At 46.0% G+C, this 20,809-nt stretch overlaps 2 protein-coding genes across 2 annotated transcripts in view; one reads left to right on the forward strand and one right to left on the reverse strand.

Annotated features, from left to right (window-relative positions):
* The window catches only part of LOC119436182 (rhophilin-2-like), a 187,742-nt gene extending 186,907 nt beyond the window's left edge, over window positions 1-835 (reverse strand). Inside the window, exon 1 of the mRNA XM_037702957.2 lies at window positions 597-835. Within this exon, the coding sequence (XP_037558885.1) occupies window positions 597-689 (93 nt within the window). The 5' untranslated portion in view covers window positions 690-835. The remainder of the gene's footprint in view (window positions 1-596) is intronic.
* Window positions 836-6,387: 5,552 nt separating this feature from the next.
* On the forward strand, window positions 6,388-7,276 carry LOC125946597 (uncharacterized). The gene is made up of 2 exons (XM_049670096.1): window positions 6,388-6,396; window positions 6,809-7,276. The coding sequence occupies exons 1-2, from the start codon at window positions 6,388-6,390 to the stop codon at window positions 7,274-7,276; spliced, it is 477 nt and encodes a 158-aa protein (XP_049526053.1).
* Window positions 7,277-20,809: the final 13,533 nt, after the last annotated feature.

The raw sequence follows: 20,809 nt of genomic DNA on the forward strand, positions 1-20,809 counted from the left end.
CCGTCCTTTTAAGGAAGGTAACGAAAACAAACTAGCTTTGATTTCAAACCATCCTCTTAAAAAGCAATATTCAATGTCACAAACTTGTAGAATCGGCACCATTGAACGTACTGTACATACATGAACTCAAGTAGCAGTTAGGATCATGGGTTACGATGCACATGACATCCACAGCCACCCATATGACAAACAAAAAGTCGAAAAGCGAGATTGAATTGTTAAAAATGACAATAATGAAGCCGGACTACAAACGAGTTGCCAGATTCAACGTCTGATCAACGCTGAATGTGACAATCAACGTTGACTGAAGAAGAATCTAGACAACCACTTGTTGCTACACTCCGTTCGGTTAGGGTCTGTCGCCATGGTTACATCACGCTTGTTTGTAGAGGTAGTACTACATTAGAGGTGCGAGTGTGCTGTTTCTAGCCACAGCACAGCTGTTCGGAGTCCCAGTCTCCCACGACACGCATCGCCACGAAGCCTGAAGCATCGCGAACTAAAACTTGCATCTGCCAGTGAGCGGATGCGGCGGAGCGGCCGTTGTTTTCAAACCGCCGAAGTCAGATAACCTTCTCTGATGCGCTCACACTCACCCGAACTTTTCTGAAGAGACCATCCTTGCGGTTATCCTTACTGCTTCTAACATCGTCCTCCGAAGAAGAGTAGCCAACATCGGCGCCACTCATCTTGCGCTCACAGAGGAAATACAGCGTCGCTCACATTGCGGAACGCACACACCAAAATGTCGTCCACAGAATGCAGAACAGACTCGCGTCCACTCGCGACAGGCAAGGTAAACGTCCACCGAAAACACAGCTTGCCGCCGCTTCTCCTGCAGGTACCAAACACGGGAAAGGGAAACGTTGACTAACGGAGAGAATGAAGAATTGCACTAGTAGCGCCATCTAGTCTGTAAAAATAACACCTGCAGAAAAAAAAATTGACCTCCAAGATTTGAAACGTTCAGCGGGTCAGCGCCGGCGATATCGGAGGCCACTAAGAAGTGCCAGCTGTACCTTAAACCTTTTGCCATTCCACACGTAGCGCCAGGGCATGATATCTGCCTGTGAGATGGAGGGGGGGGGGGGGGGGGGGGGAGTTTGAAATTTCGGTGAGAAATCATGATGATGTCTAAAAGTGCTATATCTATATATGTAATCATTACATAAGAAGCCAACAAACAAAGACACAAATGACAACACAGGGGAAATTACTTGTACTTACTCATTGATGGCAAAACGTCGCCGCGGTAGCTCAGCTGATAAGAGCATCGCACGCGTAATGCGAAGACGTGGGCGGACATTACTTGCACGAGAAATCAAAACACATATTCAACTAATTAAAAAAAGCAAAAAACATGTTTTTTAGTTATTACCCTACGGCACATATTGCAATTTACAAATTGTAGCCGGCGTGCTTGCAAGACGCATCCTGAATGACAGAATGACACCAGTTTGTAGATATGTCAGACGTGCCACAAATATGCCCTTTTGTTCCACTTTCTTAACAAAACGCTCTTATATCCATTGAATCACAAAAGTAACTGGAACGCCAATGTATTTCGCCCCAGACTTTGGGTGTCACTCTGGAGATTCATTTCAAGTGGATACGTCTTGCAGACTCACCGGCTACAATTTGTAAATTGCAATATGGGCCGCAAAGTAATTAATTAGGGATATAATTAGTGAGTTATTGTCATTAGTTCAATATGTTTCGATTTCTCGTGCTGCAATGTCCGCCTCTTCGAATAATCCAGCTCAAGGACAAAAATTATGCTATCTGTCACAGGCGATTTTTGAAAATTCTGGAAAACTAATGCTAATGCGCGCTTTGAGATTTGAGTGACATCTTGTGTATATACGCGTCATCTGCCTCAAATGGAAAGAGCCAATATTTTACTTGCAATAGCAAGTTACACCTTACGTTTACACTTGTTCATAAAGCCTCTTAATTTGTGTGAAGCCTTCTGTGTGTCATATGTGCCTCCCATATAGACGCTATATTTTGCTCGTCATATTGTCTGAAGCATGTAATGTGTGCCTTATGCGCAAAAAAAAAAAAACGAAAAAAAAGAGAGAGAGAGGCAAATGTGTGCACTGAAATCTCGGAATTAACGAGTGCTTGCTAGATCGTGCCGCGATTACTGCCGGCCCAGCAAACACAGAAGCTTCATCAAGGCGCTGAAAACGGCTTAAGTTCGAAATACGTTTGACGGAGGCTACTTAAGTTCGAGCTGCCTCCTCTAACTCGGCACCGCACTGCCCGAGAGAAGTGCCACAGTGTCGTATTCTCTGGCGCTTCCTACCACGGACGCTGGCGGCAGCGTCCGCATCTCCGGGCACGTGGCTAGCTCGTGTTCACCGTAGGCATCTGGGTACTTGACAGTGACCTTTGTTGGAAATCCATGCTAGGCACCCCCCCCCCCCCCCCCCCCAAGTGAAATACCGGGCACTTCATTCTTGCTCTACATTTGAGATCGCACTTATAATGGTGCGAGGATCCGCTCGAGTGCGTTCTCGCTCAGCTATGGTTTCTCTCAGAACCCTCGATATCTAGTCGGTGACAACCTAAGGATTACAATCCTCCAGCCACAAAAACGCAGTGCACCAGCCCTTCACCTCTGAAAGAGAGCAGAGCCAGCTGGAGTCCGCTTCGCTCACAGCTTAATGACATTTCTCTGCTAATGTAAATGCTAGGCCAATTGAAAACCTCGCTACTTTAAGCTAAAATATTATCTTCGGCTGAGCTGTGATATCTGGATGATCCTTAAAATTTGCCCTAGAAGTTCATGTTTCATCCCGAAACCAGCGACACAAAGATCTGTACGGTAAAAATGTAACAGATCCAACGTGCGAGGGAGTGTTCATGCGCACCTTCTCATGTGGCTCAAGGATGCCCCGAACGAGGAGCTCTGCAATGCAATCCACAATTGAACGCAACCAGCGAATTATAGGGGGTGAAAGAGGCAAGCTGGCTTTCGGCGCCATTTGTTTGGGGTACCCGACCTCCCCTTCGAGGCGCAGGTGCGTTCGTCCACGCGGTTGCCAGGCGACACAAGGCATGCGCAACGTGAAGCCATCACCGCTGGTGCCCTCTCATCGCGGCTCTCCGTTAGGGCACTGTATCTCCGTTTTGCGGCCCCCCCTCGCCCTCTCCACCCGCATGTGCAGGCCGGCTTCCCCCATCTATGTACCTTCCACTGCTGCGGGAAAAGTAGTGGAGCCATCGCTCCTAGATGACGTTATGTTACACCAGGGTCCAAGAAACACTGAGTGAGTTCCTTCAAGGAACAGGCACGATGGCCGACAACAGCAAAACCGTTTTGAAAGGATACCAAACACCCCTGGAAAAGTTTGAAACGTTATCGGTAATAAATATCTCCTGTGGGGTTTCAAACGTGCTCTTGGGACAAATGAACGACAACACAGTAGTGCATACAAGGGCATTTATTGCGCCTTTTATACACCAATCAATCCAGCCAAATTATTACCAATAGAACATGCCGATCAATCCATGGGCGCGCGACAAATCGAGGAAGTCCGACTCACCGCGACCGGATAGCGAGCGAATATGTTCGCCCCGAAATAGATTTCATACAATCTGCCGATCCCAGCATAGTGCAGGATGTAGAAGTGTTAGGTAGGGTAAAGTGCAGTGGCCATAGGTTAGTGAGGTCAAGGATTTCTCTCAATTTGAAGAGAGAAAGAGTAAAATTAGCCAAGAGGAAACAGGCCAATCTAGACGCAGTAAGGGTAAAAACAGACCAATTCAGGCTAGTGCTCGCAAACAATTATGCAGCTTTCGAACAGAAAGATGAAGATAACATAGAGGTAATGAATGAAACCGTATCTAGGCTGATCTCAGAAGCAGCAATTGAAGTGGGAGGTAAGGCACCAAGGCAACCAGTAGGTAAGCTCTCCCAAGAAACAATTGAAGGACCTAATAAAGAAACGACAAAACATGAAAATGTCCAACTCAAGAGATCAGATAGAATTCGCTGAACTGTCAAAACTGATCAACAAGAAGAAAGTAAGGGATATTCGAAATTATAACGTGGGCAAGATTGAGGAAGCCGTAAAATACGGACGCAGCATGAAATCAGTGAGAAGAAAACTTGGCATAGGGCAAGGCAAAATGTACGCACTGAAAGATAAGCAGGGTAATATCGTCAGCAATTTCGATGACATAGTAAAAGCAGCGGAAGAATTCTATATTGACCTGTACAGTCCCCGGAGCAGACAAGCGACTTTCATTCGAAGTAGTGATGAACAGGATACAGAGGTTCCTTCCATAACAAGCGATGAAGTTAGAAGGGCCTTGCAAGACATGACCCGGGGAAATTTCGGCGGCTGGAGAAGATGGAATAACAGTCGATTTAATAAAAGACAGAGGAGATATCATAATTGAAAAGCTTGCGGCCCTTTATACGCAATGCCTCACGACTTCAAGTGTACCAGAGAGCTGGAAGAATGCCAACATTTTACTAATCCATAAGAAGGGAGATGTAAGAGAATTGAAAAATTATAGGCCGATTAGCTTGCTTTCAGTACTGTATAAAATATTCACCAATTTCCAATAGAATCAGGGCAACTCTTGACTTCAATCAACCAAGAGAACAGGCTGGCTTCATGCAGGAAGGTTATTCTACAATGGATCATATCCATGTCATCAATCAAGTAATAGAGAAATCTGTGGAGTACAATAAACCTCTCTATATGACTTTCATAGATTATTAAAAGGCATCTGTTTCAGTAGAGATACCAGCAGTCATATAGGCATTGCGTAATCAAGGAGTACAGGAGACATACGTGAACATCTTGGCAAATATCTACAAAGATTCCACAGCTACATTAGTTCTCCACAAGAAATGTATAAAGTTACCTATCAAGAAAGGGGTCAGGCAAGGAGACACTGCCTTTATAATGCTATTCACTGCATGCTTAGAAGTATTCAAGCTCTTGAACAGGGAAGGCTAAGGAGTGAGGTATAACGGCGAAGATCTCAGTAACCTTCGGTTTGCAGATGACATTGTCCTATTCAGCAACAATGGGGACGAATTACAACAAATTATTGAGGACCTTAACCGAGAAAGTGTAAGAGTGGGGTTGAAGATTAATATGCAGAAGACAAAGATAATGCTCAATAGCCTGGCAAGGGAACAAGAATTCAGGATCACCAGCCAGCCTCTAGAATCTGTAAAGGAGTACGTTTATCTAGGTCAATTACTCACAGGGGACCCTGATCATGAGAATTAAAGGGAATTTACAGACGAATAAAATTGAGTGCATACGGCACGCATTGCCAAATCCTGACTGGGAGCTTACCACTGTCGTTGAAAAGGAAAATGTACAATCATTGCATTCTAGCGGTGCTAACATATGGGGCAGAAATTTGGAGGTTAACAAAGAAGCTCGAGAACAAGTTTAGGACCGCACAAAGAGCGATGGAACGAAAAATGTTAGGCCTAATGTTAAGAGACAGGAAGAGAGCGGTGTGGATCAGAGATCAAACGGGGATAGCCGATATTCTAATTGACATTAGGAGAAAAAAAAATGGAGCTGGGCAGTCCATGTAATGCGTAGGATGGATATCCGGTGGATCATTAGAGTTACAGAATGGGTACCAAGAGAAGGGAAGCGCAGTCGAGGACGGCAGAAAACTAGGTGGGGTGATGAAGTTATGAAATTTGCAGGCGCAGGTTGGAATCAGCTAGCTCAAGACAGGGGTAATTGGAGATCGCAGTTACGTCCACTGCCTTCGTCCTGCAGTGGACGTAACTATAGGCTGATGATGATGATGTTCGCCCCCATGCTGGACATCAACCCCTAATCGTTCGCGTGTACAGCCTCCCGCATTTTTAGCTATATCGCGCGAGCGTACATCACGCGTAGAGTTACTGTACATAGCTCCCGCAGGGATCCATGTAAAGTAACTCTACATCACGGTCATTTTAGCGCCTTTAAGCGGCGACAATCAGTGAGACCGGCAGATTAAGTACTCTCAAGTGCACTAAGCACTCTCCTGTGCATGAGTCGTCTAATGCGATGTTCCCTTCAGGACGACGTACGACCATATTATAGTGTTCTCACGCAATACAGCTAAAAATGCGGGAGGCTGTACAGTAACGCCAACGGTGTCGCGTTCGAACGATCGAGTTCGTCCATCCCGGTGCCCTGCTCCGAAGCCTTTCTCAGGACGGTCCCGCGAAGCGTGTCGGCCCACGCGCGAAACGTCCGGTCAGCTCGCCGAACCCAAGCCAAAGAGGCTTTTGCGCCCGAGTAACCGCGCCGTTAGGTGGCGTTAGCAGTGCAACACTCGCGCCATATCTACACTACACCGACCGCTGCCGGCGCGCAGCTACCTAGGCAAGCAGGATTACAGGAGATGCGAGAGGCAAGCGTGACGCGTGAGAGTCAAGCGTCCCCACACTCCACAGCATTGTTTGGTCCGTGTGAAGCACTGGCAAGGGTCCTCCAACGCTTAATGTCTCGTGCTGCTGGTGTGCACGAGAAAGAAGCTACAGAAACTTTGTGCGAGGCAATGTCCCGCCTGCGGTCTGAAACCGCGTTTCAAGAGTTGTGGGACCGCACGAGCACTGTTGCAACTCAGCTAGGTCTGAAGGAGCCTCGCAGCGGAAGGCCTACATAGCCGCCGGGGAGGTTTGAGATGTCTAGCACGTCTCTCCCGCCAGTTGCGTTCGATCCCAAAGGAGCATTGCACAAATAATACTTTGAGGCGATCGACCATATATATACTACGAGCGAAATGCGGCGGCGCTTTGATCAGCCTGGTATGGAGCAGCTAGCTAGTGAAATTAGAAGGCACGTTGATTGACGCCGCCAGAGGAAGACAATTATTGGCTGACGACCACCGAAACGCAGCATTAGGCGTGCACGCAGCTGATTTTGATGTAAGCTGTCTCTCGCCGCAGTTCTTACTTATTCTTTCTATTTTGTCCAATGTGGAGTCTTTATCAATTGAAAGCATTTCGAAGACTCTGCAGGCAAAATCTGAACAAATCGATGAGCTGCTAAACCAAGTCGTCAAACAAATGCAACTTTTTTCTGTATCTGTATACACAGCTTCGGCAGAACGCTCATTCAGCGCTTTATGCCGAATAAAAACATATTTGCGGGACCACATGACGCAGAGGAGGCTAACACATCTCACTCTGCACGTTCACAAGGAAAGGACCGCCAAGCTGAATTTAGAAGACGTGATCAAAGAATTTGTCACCAGGGCTCCTGAGCGAACGGCCACTTTTGGTCTTTGAGGCGATCAGCAAGGTGTGCATCTGTCATCATGCATATACCTCTGAAATCTGCAGCAGAAGCCTGAACTAAGTATGTGCAAATATATCCATCTCTCTCCTTTTCTTTCTCTCTCTGCTCGTTACCTCTGCCTTGAATAAGCTTGTGCGCATAAAGAATAATTTTGCTGCAAGCAGTGCATACTACGGTGCTCCGCGCACGTACAGCTCTTCCCCGCTCCCCTTCGAGCGCTGTTTGTTTTCACGCACAGAGAAGATTGGAACGCGGGTTGTAAGCGCATCTCTCAAGCAGAAAACAAATAGACGAGGTATTTCATTGAGATTCGCGTGATGAAAATGAGGACTAATAACACAAAGTTTTCGCGTGTAAGCCGATACCCTGCTTCATCATTACTTGTATACAGGATGTCCCAGCTAAAAGTAGCCAATGTTTCAAAAACGATGGAGTGTGCTAGGAGGCTCAAACCAACTCAGTGTTGTTGAGAATCGCGTGTCCTAGGCCGCGGTATTTTTTTGTTTTTGTTTTGCAAAGTCAGTTAATTAGTATAAACTAATTGCCAAACTTTTTAAATATTGGCTTCACCAAGAAAGTGCCAATACGAAAGTTGTAGATCACATTTACAAATGGCCGACTGAAGTGTTTGCAACTAAATACCATTAATGGAGCTTCTTGTAATTGCCTTTAAAGAAAGCCCGCGAAAAAAAAAAAAGCGCGTCTATAGTATCATTATTTCAGCCCTCCCAGACGACCGATCGAGAAACTAAATCCGCATATCTGTACAACAGTTTCAGGACGGGCTTGGCGTATCCGGTGGCCGCAAGGTAGATAGGATCGCGAACGAACAGAAGAACATGACAATTGCCTTTTCCTCCCAATTAAAGAGGGCTGCCCTCAACATTTACTCAAGCCCAAACTTCTTTATTTTTATTCATTTATTTTTTCTTGCCTTGTGTGTTCGGGCTTCATTCCACAAGTGGAGTGAATGATAGGTTTATGCCACGTCACCTCGAAGCGCGACACACCTTCATCACCGCCGCTTCCTCTGTGCGCCCGATCGCTACAGGGACGCGAGTGAGTCTCGAAAAAAAAGCATGCAAACAATGTCCTTTACTGGTCGGTCATCTGGGGGCGCTGAAATAGTGGCGCTATCACGCGCTTGTTTTTGTATTTCGCGCGCTTTCTTTAAAGACAATTACAAGAAGCTCCATTAATGGTACTTAGTTGCAAACACTTCAGTCGACCATTTTTAAATGTGATCTACAACTTTCATATTGGCACTTTCTTGGTGAAGCCAATATTTAAAAAGTTTGGCAATTAATTTACACGAATTAATTGACTTTGCAAAACGAGAAAAAAAAATACCGCAGACTAGGACACGTGATCCTCGACACCAGTGAGTTGGTTTGAGCCTCCTAGCAAACTCCATCGTTTTTAAAACATTGGCTACATTCAGATGGGACACCCTGTATATTGCAAATGCTGTAATTACACATGCGGAGCATCACGATCTTCGTACCTCTCGCAATTAAAAACGTATAGGTACTCATATGCATATCTATTGTGCATGTCTGTAGTATAAAATAATAAGTATGTATAATTTTTTTTTCATTCCGTACGTGTACACCGCCCTGATGAAACGGCCCGGTGTTCATGTGATACATGCACTAAAAGCAGACACCAAGAGCGGGGGACTTAATGTGTGTATCTATTTTGTATGCTTATGTTTGTGCGATTCCTGTTAGATTGCTTTCCCCATTTCTTCTACACTGAGTTTGCACCTGACGGTTTTTTAAAAAGATAGCAAGAATAAAGGCGCTATTGTTTTGTTTGTGTTTTATGCTATATATTCTAATGTTTTTTGTTTGCATGCGCTTTTAAAGAGAACTTCCAGCATGGATACTTTTGTTAATAAAAATGAGCAAATCTGGTGAGTAATAAATGTGATTCGCTCAAAACTCAGCTTCAGGTGTTTCTTGTTTTTCTTGGGTGTGTGTAGACTTTCTAAAATTACCAGATAAAGCGCGCACATAATTAATGCTTATAAAAGTTATTATAGAGCAATTAGCTGCCGTGTAGGCTAAATGTACTACAGTGCAAGAGATGCACGGCAACAAAATATTCCAGGAATAATATGAGCGTAACATTTCATGAATTATTTTACAAATCAAACATAGAAAGCACAATGTTTCCTTTTCTTTCTTTCAAAAAGTCGCAGTCTCGCCCGGAAGGTGAAGCATCGATTGCAATAGCAAATTAGTAGACAACTATACGAACCAAGGATAGTAGTTTCACCGGCCGTATGAACTTGCAAACATTCGCTTAGTAAATAAATTAACGAGCACGGTGTCACGTGTGCACAGGTAAACATGAACGCATCTCGCTCGATGACCGCGGACAGCAGCAGCGAGCGAATTGACCTTCGTGCCATCTACCGCTTCATCGCGAACGTCGAAAGCAAAGCGCATACAAAACTACTGGCACTATTGACCCTTTTCGCGGAGCAGTTTGTTCTAGAGAAACGAGATGGCGCTTACGGCGGCGCGCCATGCATCTCCTCGGCGACCGCGCACGAATACGAAACCATTACCGCTTCTACCTTGCTTCTGTGCGATCAGCGGTCTGAATTGCAACTGAGTTTTCGCTAACGCACTGCGCTCCAATCATGCTAGATTGAATCATGTGGGTTGAAGACGTGTGCAGTAGTTGGCTGAAAAAATAGTGACTGGCATGCTAAGGAATGGAATGAATCTGGGTGGCCAAGTTCGCGGACTGCTGCTGCAACTATCCGAACGTGTTACCGGCACTTCGAGATGTGCGGCTTTCCTCGAGGATACAGAAATTTCCTCATCCGCCAGCATTGTGTGGCTAACCTTCAAAGGAAGTGCTTCAGCCCCAGAACATCGGCAAGAGTAAGTACCACTCGTTATATAAACAATGAGAGAGTATGGGAGTAGCGCCGCTTCCTGTCATAGTAAGTTTTGCGCACGTTATCTATACACATCTATCCCAAATGGCAGGAAAACTTACGCCAACTCTATCGCCGACATATTAAGAATAGGTGAATGGGCTCACACTTGAATATATGCGCACTGTATACGCACAATAAATGACGGACTACACCGATGGCGCACGAATGGTCGAAGCTGAATGTTTCGTGACGGTCCAAAAGAGTATGCGAGTTACTAGCGGTAATATATATTTGCTACAAGGTATTACATTGTGCAAAACAGCTACGTTTCAAGCCTTGTGCGCAGCAAGAACAAATCTATCGAAACTGAGCACACCCGCGAGCGATTAGGCAGAAAATAATTAGATAGTGGCCGCACCGAGGGACTTCACTGAGTCAGAAATTGACAAGCCGCTGGTTCAAAATATTTGCCAAATAAAGAACAAAGAGCAAAACACACTAATCCTGATTCAATTCATGAGCGGAATGTTTGGATAGCTTGGAATACACATTTAGCCCCGCTTTTAGAACAAGCGCAATATATGCTGCTTGCGCCGTTTGGACATAGCTTAATGAGCTCCGAAAGCGGTTTTGCATGTTCTCTGAAGCTGTCATCAAAGATTCGTGTCGTCCACCCAGTCACCGTCTACGATATCTCCCAAAACAGAGGTTTTCTAAGCCGCGCCAGCCTCATACACTTCCATTGTAAACAATGAGGCAACGGAGGCAGTTGAGGCAAGCAATGGACGCGTCACCACGTGATCAAACATGGCAGCGCCCACGGGATCGCCGCGAAAAGGGTCAATAGTTGCACTTTGTCAACAACGCAGATCGTTTTGAAGATGAGGCCCGCACGGGCGCGCGCTTTTTCCACGTCGCAGATCGCTTTCAAGTAGAGTGTACTAGAATATGGTCGAGTGGGACGAGCGGCTGGGGCGGCGCATGCTTTGCAGTGAGGCGCCCGACGTGGAAAAATACTGGGGCGGCGCTGCGGTCGAAGTGGATTGGGCCGCATCAAGGTCGCGCCGTTGGAAACTGCTGGCGATACTGCTCGGCAGGGTCATTCGTACAACTTCGCGCGCTGGTATTTGCGTTCAGACCAATCAAATGGGGTTCATAATTGCATATGACATGTAGTTATGCCTTAAGAATAAATTCCTTTTCTTTCTTTTATTTATTTATTTTTTATTATTTTTTAATGCCGCTCGATGATTGCGCGTGCATTGCGGCCGCAGTGTCGGCTTTCATTCTACTATGTTATTGTACGGTTCCCTTTGGAGAAAAAATACTTTTCTCGTTCTTCAAGCTGCATGTATCTCTCGTGTGTATTGTTACGCATATAGTTTTCTATCAGTAGGTCTCGCGAAACGCAGACGAAGCAACATATGTAACCTTCCTGCTTGCCGCTTCAAAGAAGTAAAGCATATCTGCCCCATCCGGCGCTTTGTACATTTACGGGAAGCATTGATATATATAGATTTAAAAAAAAGAGTAAACTGCAGCGCAACATTCCATTCAAGTTTCCGCCTTTCTCGCTTAACAGAATGCGGAGTAATTGGTACGGGGTTATTTATTGCAGTCGGACCTCGAGCGCCGAAAACGGTTTTATAGTTAGCCATTCAATATGCTAATATTTGGCCGTAAGCCGTACGTGGATTTTTTTTCCCAGTCGATACTTCAAAAGAGAGAAAAAAAGAAAGAAAGCCTGCGCGGTAGCCTAATTAGTGCCTATATCGTGGATACGGCTTTGCGCTGCTAAACTGGAGCTCGCGGATTCAATCCAGGTGGGAACGAAATGGAAAAAGACTCGTGTACTTCTATTTAGGTGCGCTTTAAAGAACCCCAGGTGCCAAAAACTAAACCGGGCGCCTCATAATCATATCGTGGTTTTGTCACGTAAAACCGAAGAATTTGCTTATATTAAAAAAAGAAAAAAGCAGGTGGCTGCGTTCTTCGGCTTATTTCTGGGGGTGTAAACAACATAAATTATTCTCGAGTCTGATTTCCGAGAAAAACATGTTACGCTTATCCTATATTTCATGTTTATAATATACAAGCTGCAGATTTGAGCGGTCATACATTTGGGAACGGCATTATACATTTATGCATGCATGCATAAATGTAATGCCGTTCCCAAATGTATGACCGCTCAACTCTGCAGCTTGTATATTATAAACGGCTGCGTTCAGTTATCCGGTGCACTATCATAACTACCCTAATGAAACAATTAAAGGAACGGCATGTCTCACATACACGCAGAGATATGTGCAGATCTGTTGCGTTCGTTGAAGAAGATAAGTGTACGTACCACATGGGGCACCCAGTTTTAATGGGTTGCAAACATGGTGAGACTGTCAAACAAAGTTTTCCTTGTCTGAATCAAGCTAGCAGAGTTGCGGGCTGCCCCAAAATGGGGCGTGTATATTGAATGAGAGCTAGGAACTTGTTAAGCAGGACTTATTAACACCCGTCTGTTAATTATCTCAGAAACTGCGCCTCTACGCAACAGCCACGACTCTCCGGCAGCAAAATCATTCGGAATAACAGTCCTCACTTGCATGCAGTCACTCACCTTTGAGATTTCAATAGTGCTGTCATGCGTTACATTCGAACGGAAATTACTATTCGGCGTCGTACAGTATATCAATAACACTTGCACACACACACACACACGCACACACACACACACACACACACACACACACACACACACACACACACGCACACACACACACACACACACACACACACACACACACACACACACACACACACACACACACACACACACACATATATATATATATATATATATATATATATATATATATATATATATATATATATATATATATATATATATATATATATATATATATATATTGGTTTTGCCTGCTATGAATATTATTGCTGCGAATGAGAGTTTTATTTCCAGTATTCACTAATAAGTGTGTTTGTTACTGCAAACACGTGCGCTTATTCCGGTCGCGAGTTCTCACTTTTTCATTTCAATTATTGCATTTAGAATATTTGTTAATTTTCCCTTACCTATATATATCGTAAATATATATGTCTATGTATACCCTTTGATTTAGTTACCTAGAAATACATTGGTCATTCTTTGCGCCACGCAGTTAGTAAATCTGGTTTATTTCACTCTAATATTGTTTTCTTCGATCATTGGCCCTGATCAATATCCACGAACAAGAATAATTTTCTTACGTAGCCTTCATGGTGCGGGGATACCAGTTACTTTTAGAGGACAGTGGTAAGAACAGCAGTTCACCTGGCTAAAACTAAATTTGGCACCGGCCGTCAAGAGTCGTGGCAGCATCGAAGCAACTAAACCATTAAAAAATGTACTGCACAGAAGTTCTGAGAGAAAAACTGGGTGGCCGCCAGCGCCCGCGTAGCGAACGCGCGATCGCTATCAGACGACGCGCTTGACAACGACAGCCAAATTGAAGACGTCGCGTTGTATAATCCATGCCTCAAATATATATGTTTGGCAAAATGGTTTAAACATACATTTACAGTTGAAATAAAGCACTATTTTAAGAGCGTACTATGCGCAATCGGCCTCGGCGCCCGCAGCGAAAGTACGTTGAATATGCCGCGGAGCGCGTCTCCGCCCCAATCCAGTTCGCTCGCAGCGCCCTCGCACTATTTTTCTACACGCGGCGCCTCAGCGGCAGAGCGCCGTTCGGCCCACTCGACCATTGTCTAGTACACTCTACTTTCAAGATACGGCGCCCGCGTGGCCGCCGCCGGAGTAGAACTCCTAGAACCCCTCTATATAAAAAGTAGCGTCACGCTTTGAAGAATACCGCCGCCTCCTCGCCCACCCTGTCCGAGGCCGACGCCGCGTCGTATTGGCCTAATGGCATCACGTGGACCGTCGAGCCCCCGGGCGCTGGCTGCGTTTGTTTACGATCACGCTCCATCGCCATTTTCGCCCGAGAAGCGTCTACCGACTGGCGAGGAGCACGACGATAGCGACGAACGCAGTCGGCGATCGTCGAATCTGATCAGCGGTGAAAGATAAACAAGTGCACGTGTTTCAAGCGGTGTAGGCGGCGCAACGGTCGAAAAAGGAGCGCGAAAGAGAGGAGAAACGAGGAGGAGGGAAGGCGGAGGAGGAGAGTGGCGCTACATTTTTTATATAGGGGCTTTAAGAACTCCCCCTCTCCCCCCCCCCCCCCCCCCCCGTAACTCGCGTGCGACAGAAGAAGCGCGCTTTCGCCCCGCCTTCTCCCTCGCGCGCGCGAGATTTGAGCCGTGATCGTCGGCTCACCCTCACAGCTTTCACTCGCCCATACAGCGTACGGCACGCGGTGACGATTTTACTGTGTTTGGACTTTATACGGAACCTCACAGCGACGTCCACGACCACGTCGACAGCAGAAATGCGTTTGGAGTGTCCATATAATTGCTATCGCAAAAAAAAGACTACAAAACTGATGCCGTCTTCTCCCCTGCGCCGTCCGTGTGTCAGCCCCCCACTCAGAAAATACTTCCGCAGTCACTGGTTCCGGGAAATGTAGAAGCCAGTGGACATAGGCGCCGACTACGGAGGGGCTCCGGAGCTCGAGCCCCCTGCGAAGTTTTCTGGGGGGGGGGGGGGGGGGGGGGCTCTGCCTCCCGCCGGCGATGCCGAAGCCACCCCCCCCCCCCCCCCCGCTCCTAAAATGTGATTACCAGAGTCCTTTTACCCAAATCGTTTATGGTTTCTTTTGTGTTGCCTCTACCTTTTCCCTTTAATTGTTATTGTGACCAAAATCTAACTGCATCATTGTTGAAGCGGGCGTGCACGGCTTTTATTCATACTTTCGCTTTATTTCTGAAAATACTGATAATATGAAAACAAGCGCATTAGAAGCACCAACGGCGGCTGCCTCATCCGTATTTTTTTCACTTCAACATTTTATTTTAATTTCCAGTGTGAACACCATGTACAGAAACATTATATTTCAATTTGTACACAGTACAAAGTTTATTATATTTTTAGAGAGAAAGAGGTAGCCAACTAACAATTATTTCTAATGATATGGATAGCCTATGTCTAGAGAATGAATATGTTGCTGTATGTTCAACTCGCTACAAATTGCTTTGCGCTCTTTTGTGACGCTGAAAAAGACTTGCAGACTTCAGTCTGAATGAACGAGAAGCCCTCGTTCATTCATAACGAGGGCTCGAATCCGGCAACATCGATGCCTTCAGGTAGCATATGTGGGTTTATTGACCAGTTGCCATCACCCAAAAAGATCACGTGCTCGTGACGCCTGCGGCAGAAAGGATGTTCCACATCCGCCCCTACGTTTGTGAGTGGTGGCGTTGGCTAACACTCCCAGGGTGAGTTCTAGTTGTAAAAACATAAATACCCCAGAAAGTGGATGGGAAAACGGTTCCGCGGTAGCTCAATGGTGAGAGCATCGCACGCGTAATGCGAAGACGTGGGTTCGTTCCCCACCTGCGGACAGTTGTTTTTTCATCCACTTTAATTTCTGTTAATTTATCATTGTACTTAATTGAATTAGTAAGTACAAGTGATTTCCCCTATGTCGTCCTTGATGTAATTGTTTGTTGGTTTCTTGTGATATATATATATATATATATATATATATATATATGGTGTTTCAGCGAACACTTTCAAAAATTCTTAAAGCGTGCCTGTGGCAGATAGCCCAATTCTAGTTAATCAGCTGGTCTACTCGAAGACGCGGACATTACTTGCACAAAAAATTGACATGCATAATCGACTAATTAACAAAAATTCACTAATTAAGTTTTAACTAATTATCTGATGGCCCACATTGCAATTTACAAATTGTAGCCGTGGAGTTCGCAAGGCGGGATACACTTCGAATTAATTCTCAGGATGACACCAGTATCGAGATATTAATTCCCGAACTTTGCGGAGAAATGCATTGGCGTTCCAGTTAAATTCTTTAAAAAAATGTCGCTTTATGCATTGAAGCACAAAATTAACTGGGTCGGCCCTCCCGTTGCCAACCCGTGGCGCACGCACGACAACCGGCCTATATACTTTGTATGTATTGTAGGTATCCCTGACACGTCGCAAGGTTGTGCCACCGTGTGCAAACAATCGACAATGATCTACGGCGCCTTGTTACCCGGTCGAGCCCAATGCGCACTACACTCTATCCGACCCACCGCCAACTCGTACTCAAACTGATCGTCCTCGCTTCGAGTATGGCTCCTTTTTTCCGATGGGGACATTGTAATGAAGAACGCCTGGGCAGCAGCAGCATTGCCAAGAGCATTACGTGCCGCAGAGCATGAGCGAAGGAAAAAGATAAGGGAGCATCGCGCAACGCGATTAAAGTCAAGAGTGCCATCCCAACACGTGAAAACGTCAGAACACGGAGGATACGTCAGAGCACGCGGTAGGTTTTAGTAAAGCCCGTAGCGAAACTCTCCTCCACTCCCGCGCTTTCCTCCTCCATATCCTCTCCCGGCCGGCTGCGCGCTCTGCGCACGGCACGCTGAGAAGGCCATCATGCGGGCGCCGGCCCCATGCGTTGGCTGGCGCCAGCGAGCGCGCCTAAGGTTTTTTTTTACGTTCTACTAAAAGCAAAAACGCGAGAAAGTGGTGGGACATGCTTGACCCTACCATGAGCCCCCTTAACCATCTTCTGGTTTGCGCGATGAAAGCGTTAAGTGTAAATTCCTTGCGGCATGAACATTAACTGCGTGCTATTATAGCCCGCATTAGGATTTGGCATTTTAATACCGGTCGTATTAATAGTACACAGTTTACCCGCCGTGGTTGCTCAGTGGCTATGGCGTTGAACTGATGCATGAGCACGAGGTCGCGGGATCGAATCCCGGCCACGGTGGCCGCATTTCGAAGGGGGCGAAATTTATGCTAAAACACCCGTGTACTTAGATTTAGGTGCACGTTAAAAAACCTCAGGTGGTTCAAATTTCCGTAGTCCCCCAATACGCCGTGCCTCATAATCAGATCGTGGTTTTGGCACGTAAACCCCATAATTTAATTTTAATTAATAGTACACAGTTTTAATGGTAGAATATTTACGTTGTATATTTGTACATTCCTCATTATTTTTCAACCCACTGACGTTATGCTAAATGCAGATTATATCTAGTGCATGATTTTCGCAGAAATGCTGTTTATGAAGCTGCTCCCGGGTGGTCTTAGAGGCAGGATAGTATCTTGGTGTCTCGGAGTGATTTCAGAGTGATTTCCATGCAGCTGCTTTATTACTTGTTGAATAAAAAAAATCGCAGCTGCTTGCAAGACAGTAACATTTTTTCATGATCTTGAGGGAGAATCAATTTTACCGACCATATAAAGAAGTGGCCTGCCCAATCTCTGGATGATTACTGACGCCAACGGATAATTAGATTAAGTTATGGAAATATTACGTTCTCTTGATGAAGTATCTAGGCTAGTCCGTCGATGGCACTTTAGGAGGCCTTCAGATACCCTTGTCGAATCAATATTTAGCGCTGTAAAGCCTGGCCATAAAGGACGTAGTAATTTTGTGATTGGTCATAGCTGGAAGGAAATAATTCGTACCATTATCTAAATTACCGAGGTCATGAACCCGGAAATATTTTTCAGAATATATTTCAGCGTATATATAACTCAGATCACCTGTGACGGAAACTAACAGTGATCACCTGTGACGGAAACTAACAGTTGGCAAAACCAAGGCAAGCATCAACATCATCATCATCAGCCTATATTTATGTCCACTGCAGACGAAGGCCTCTCTCTGTGATCTCCAATTACCCCTGTATGGCGCTAGCTGATTCCAACTTGCGCCTGCAAATTTCCTAACTTCATCACCCCACCTAGTTTTCTGCCGTCCTCGACTGCGCTTCCCTTCTCTTGGTATCCATTGTGTAAGTCTAATGGTCCACCGGTTATCCATCCTATGCATTACATGGCCTGCCCCGCTCCATTTTTTCTCTTAATGTCAATTAGAATATCTGCTATCCCCGTTTGCTCTCTGATCCACACCGCTCTCTTCCTGTCTCTTAACGTTAGGCCTAAGATTTTTCGTTCCATCGCTCTTTGTGCGGTCCTTAATAGTTCTCTATCTTCATTGTTAACCTCCAAGTTCCTGCCCCATATGTTAGCAAGCATAGGGGAGTGTTTCTACCTTTTTTAAAGTTGTGATGTTAAATACTTCCAAATTGATTGTGTAATCATTTATGAAAGAAATAATTGATTAGAAAGTTCGATCACGCGGTCCACGTGACAACGCAGTAATACAGGACGTACCACGTCCGCCTCTATGGAGGAGGGTGGCGCTGGTCAACACTCTCGAGATTAGCTTACACTAGACATAAATACCCAGAAAAGTTGAAGATAGGACAGCCGGTGCCGTAGCTCAGTTGGTAATGTACCGGACGCGAAATTCGTAGGTCGTGGGTCGGATCCCACCGGCGGCGCATGGTTGTTTTTCTTCTACTTTCTAATCAATTATTTCTTTCATGAATAATTACATAATCAATTTCGAAGTGTTTAACACCACAACTTAAAAAAAATAGAAGCACTCCCCTATGACTGCCCTGGTTTCGTCGACTGATGGTTTCCTTCATGTGTATGTCATAACGAGAGCCTCAGTTCCCTCCCCTTGTTTGCAGATCACCTGTAGCGAGTCACTCGCGTGAAAAGGCATTTCTCTGACTCCCTTCTCACATGAGATATCAGAAGAGCGCTAGCGTTGTGGTGTCACGACGGTAGAGCGAAGGCCGTCATCGGTCTAAACAGATGTACATACCTATGTTAGAAAATGTTCAAAAATCCGTTTAGCCATGTTCCGGTCCTCCTTTGCGGATTTATTCGGTTTATTCTTCCAAATTATTGTCTTACTGATTCACCCAGGTGCCATTTCTCTTGCAATTCACCCGTAAAACTGCTAGTAGGAGCAGAAAAGGCTGACAGCACCGGCCGAGAGAGACGGGCAAAGTTTTGACATTTTGCCTGTTTGTTCTGGTACAGGTAGAAAATATCCAGCGCTGCCAAAACAAATTGCGAATCCGGAGTACTGGTCTGGAGCATCGATTACACAACCGCAACAAAACGACGACTCACGACCGCTCAGGTGCAATTTTTACTTGAGGTGCCTCCTGGAGCTTTGCACGAGAAACATACGGGAAAGTAAAGGAAGGCATAGGGAAATAAAAAGGTGCTAGGCATAACGCAGTTGTAGAAGAAACTTGTGGAACCCTGGCTGGGGACACGCGCTGCCTTACAACCATACGCATCAGCATCAATAGGAAGGATTCGAATATTCTTCCGTATTCCAGATACAGCGGCGCGCATCCCAGTACTCTTGCTTCCGCACTTGCTGTGTGCACCCGGGCATAACAAAAAACCCATAAAAAGCAGACGTTCAAGAGTCAGAGCCTACCCCTCGTACTCCGACGGAGCTTGACTCGCGACAGAGGGAGGCAGCCCGCTAATGGCGCCGACGAAATATGAAAACACAAGCAAAGCGTCATTTCGCGCGCGTTTCCCTGGCGACGGCCCGAGGGGCCAATCATCGCTCAAAAAAGCGCCGATTCGAGAGGCGGGAGAGGAGGGCGTGCGAGGGTCTTCGGCGTGGCGGCAAAGTTCAAAGAAGGTCGGTACTTTCAAATTATCAAGGAACTTTAGTTATTAGTACTCCCGGTTGATTTTTCTCGATACCCATTCGCATTTTCCTTCTTCCATACCTATAGTGACCTACACCCGCCGTGGTTGCTCAGTGGCTATGGTGTTGGGCTGCTGAGCACGAGGTCGCGGGATCGAATCCCGGCCACGGCGGCCGCATTTCGATGGGGGCGAAATGCGAAAACACCCGTGTACTTAGATTTAGGTGCACGTTAAAGAACCCCAGGTGGTCGAAATTTCCGGAGTCCCCCACTACGGCGTGCCTCATAATCAGAACTGGTTTTGGCACGTAAAACCCCATAATTTAATTTTTTTTATAGTGACCTAGGTCACTCTATCCATGCCCATTCGAAACCAAACGTCTCGGCAAATCTCGATTCATGCTCCGTGATCTCGACGCAAGAGGTCACGTACATGTTGGGCCGACGCTGAACAAATGGACTGGCGTCACGTAGCGTTTGATTGCCAAGGCTGGCTGCGTGACGTACTGCTCTCTCCTAACTTTTTCTTTCCTCCATGCCACTGAGGTTCGAGCTTAAAGTCTGTGCTCAGTGAAGCGCTCTACCTGTCATCGGCTTTTCGTCTAAACTGGTCTAAACCTCCTTTATTGAGCCATTTCGCGGAGCAGTTTGTGCTCGAGAAACGAGATGGCGCTTTCGGCGGCGCGCCACAAGTTGCCTCAGCGAAAGCGTACGAATACGAAACCATCTTCTGCCCTTTTTCTGTGCGATCAGCCGTCGGGAATGCAACTGGGTTTTCGCTCACGCACTGTACTCCATTCATGCTGCAAGATGTGGAGCGGTGGATTCAAGACGTGTGCAGTACCTGGCTGCAAAAATAGTGACTGGCATATTAAGGAATGGAATGAACTTGTGTGACCAAATTCACGGACCGTTTCTACATACGGACGGCCTGTGTTGCCGGCCCTTCGCGATG

The sequence above is a fragment of the Dermacentor silvarum genome, chromosome 1, assembly GCF_013339745.2.
Source record: "Dermacentor silvarum isolate Dsil-2018 chromosome 1, BIME_Dsil_1.4, whole genome shotgun sequence".
Taxonomy (NCBI): domain Eukaryota; kingdom Metazoa; phylum Arthropoda; class Arachnida; order Ixodida; family Ixodidae; genus Dermacentor; species Dermacentor silvarum.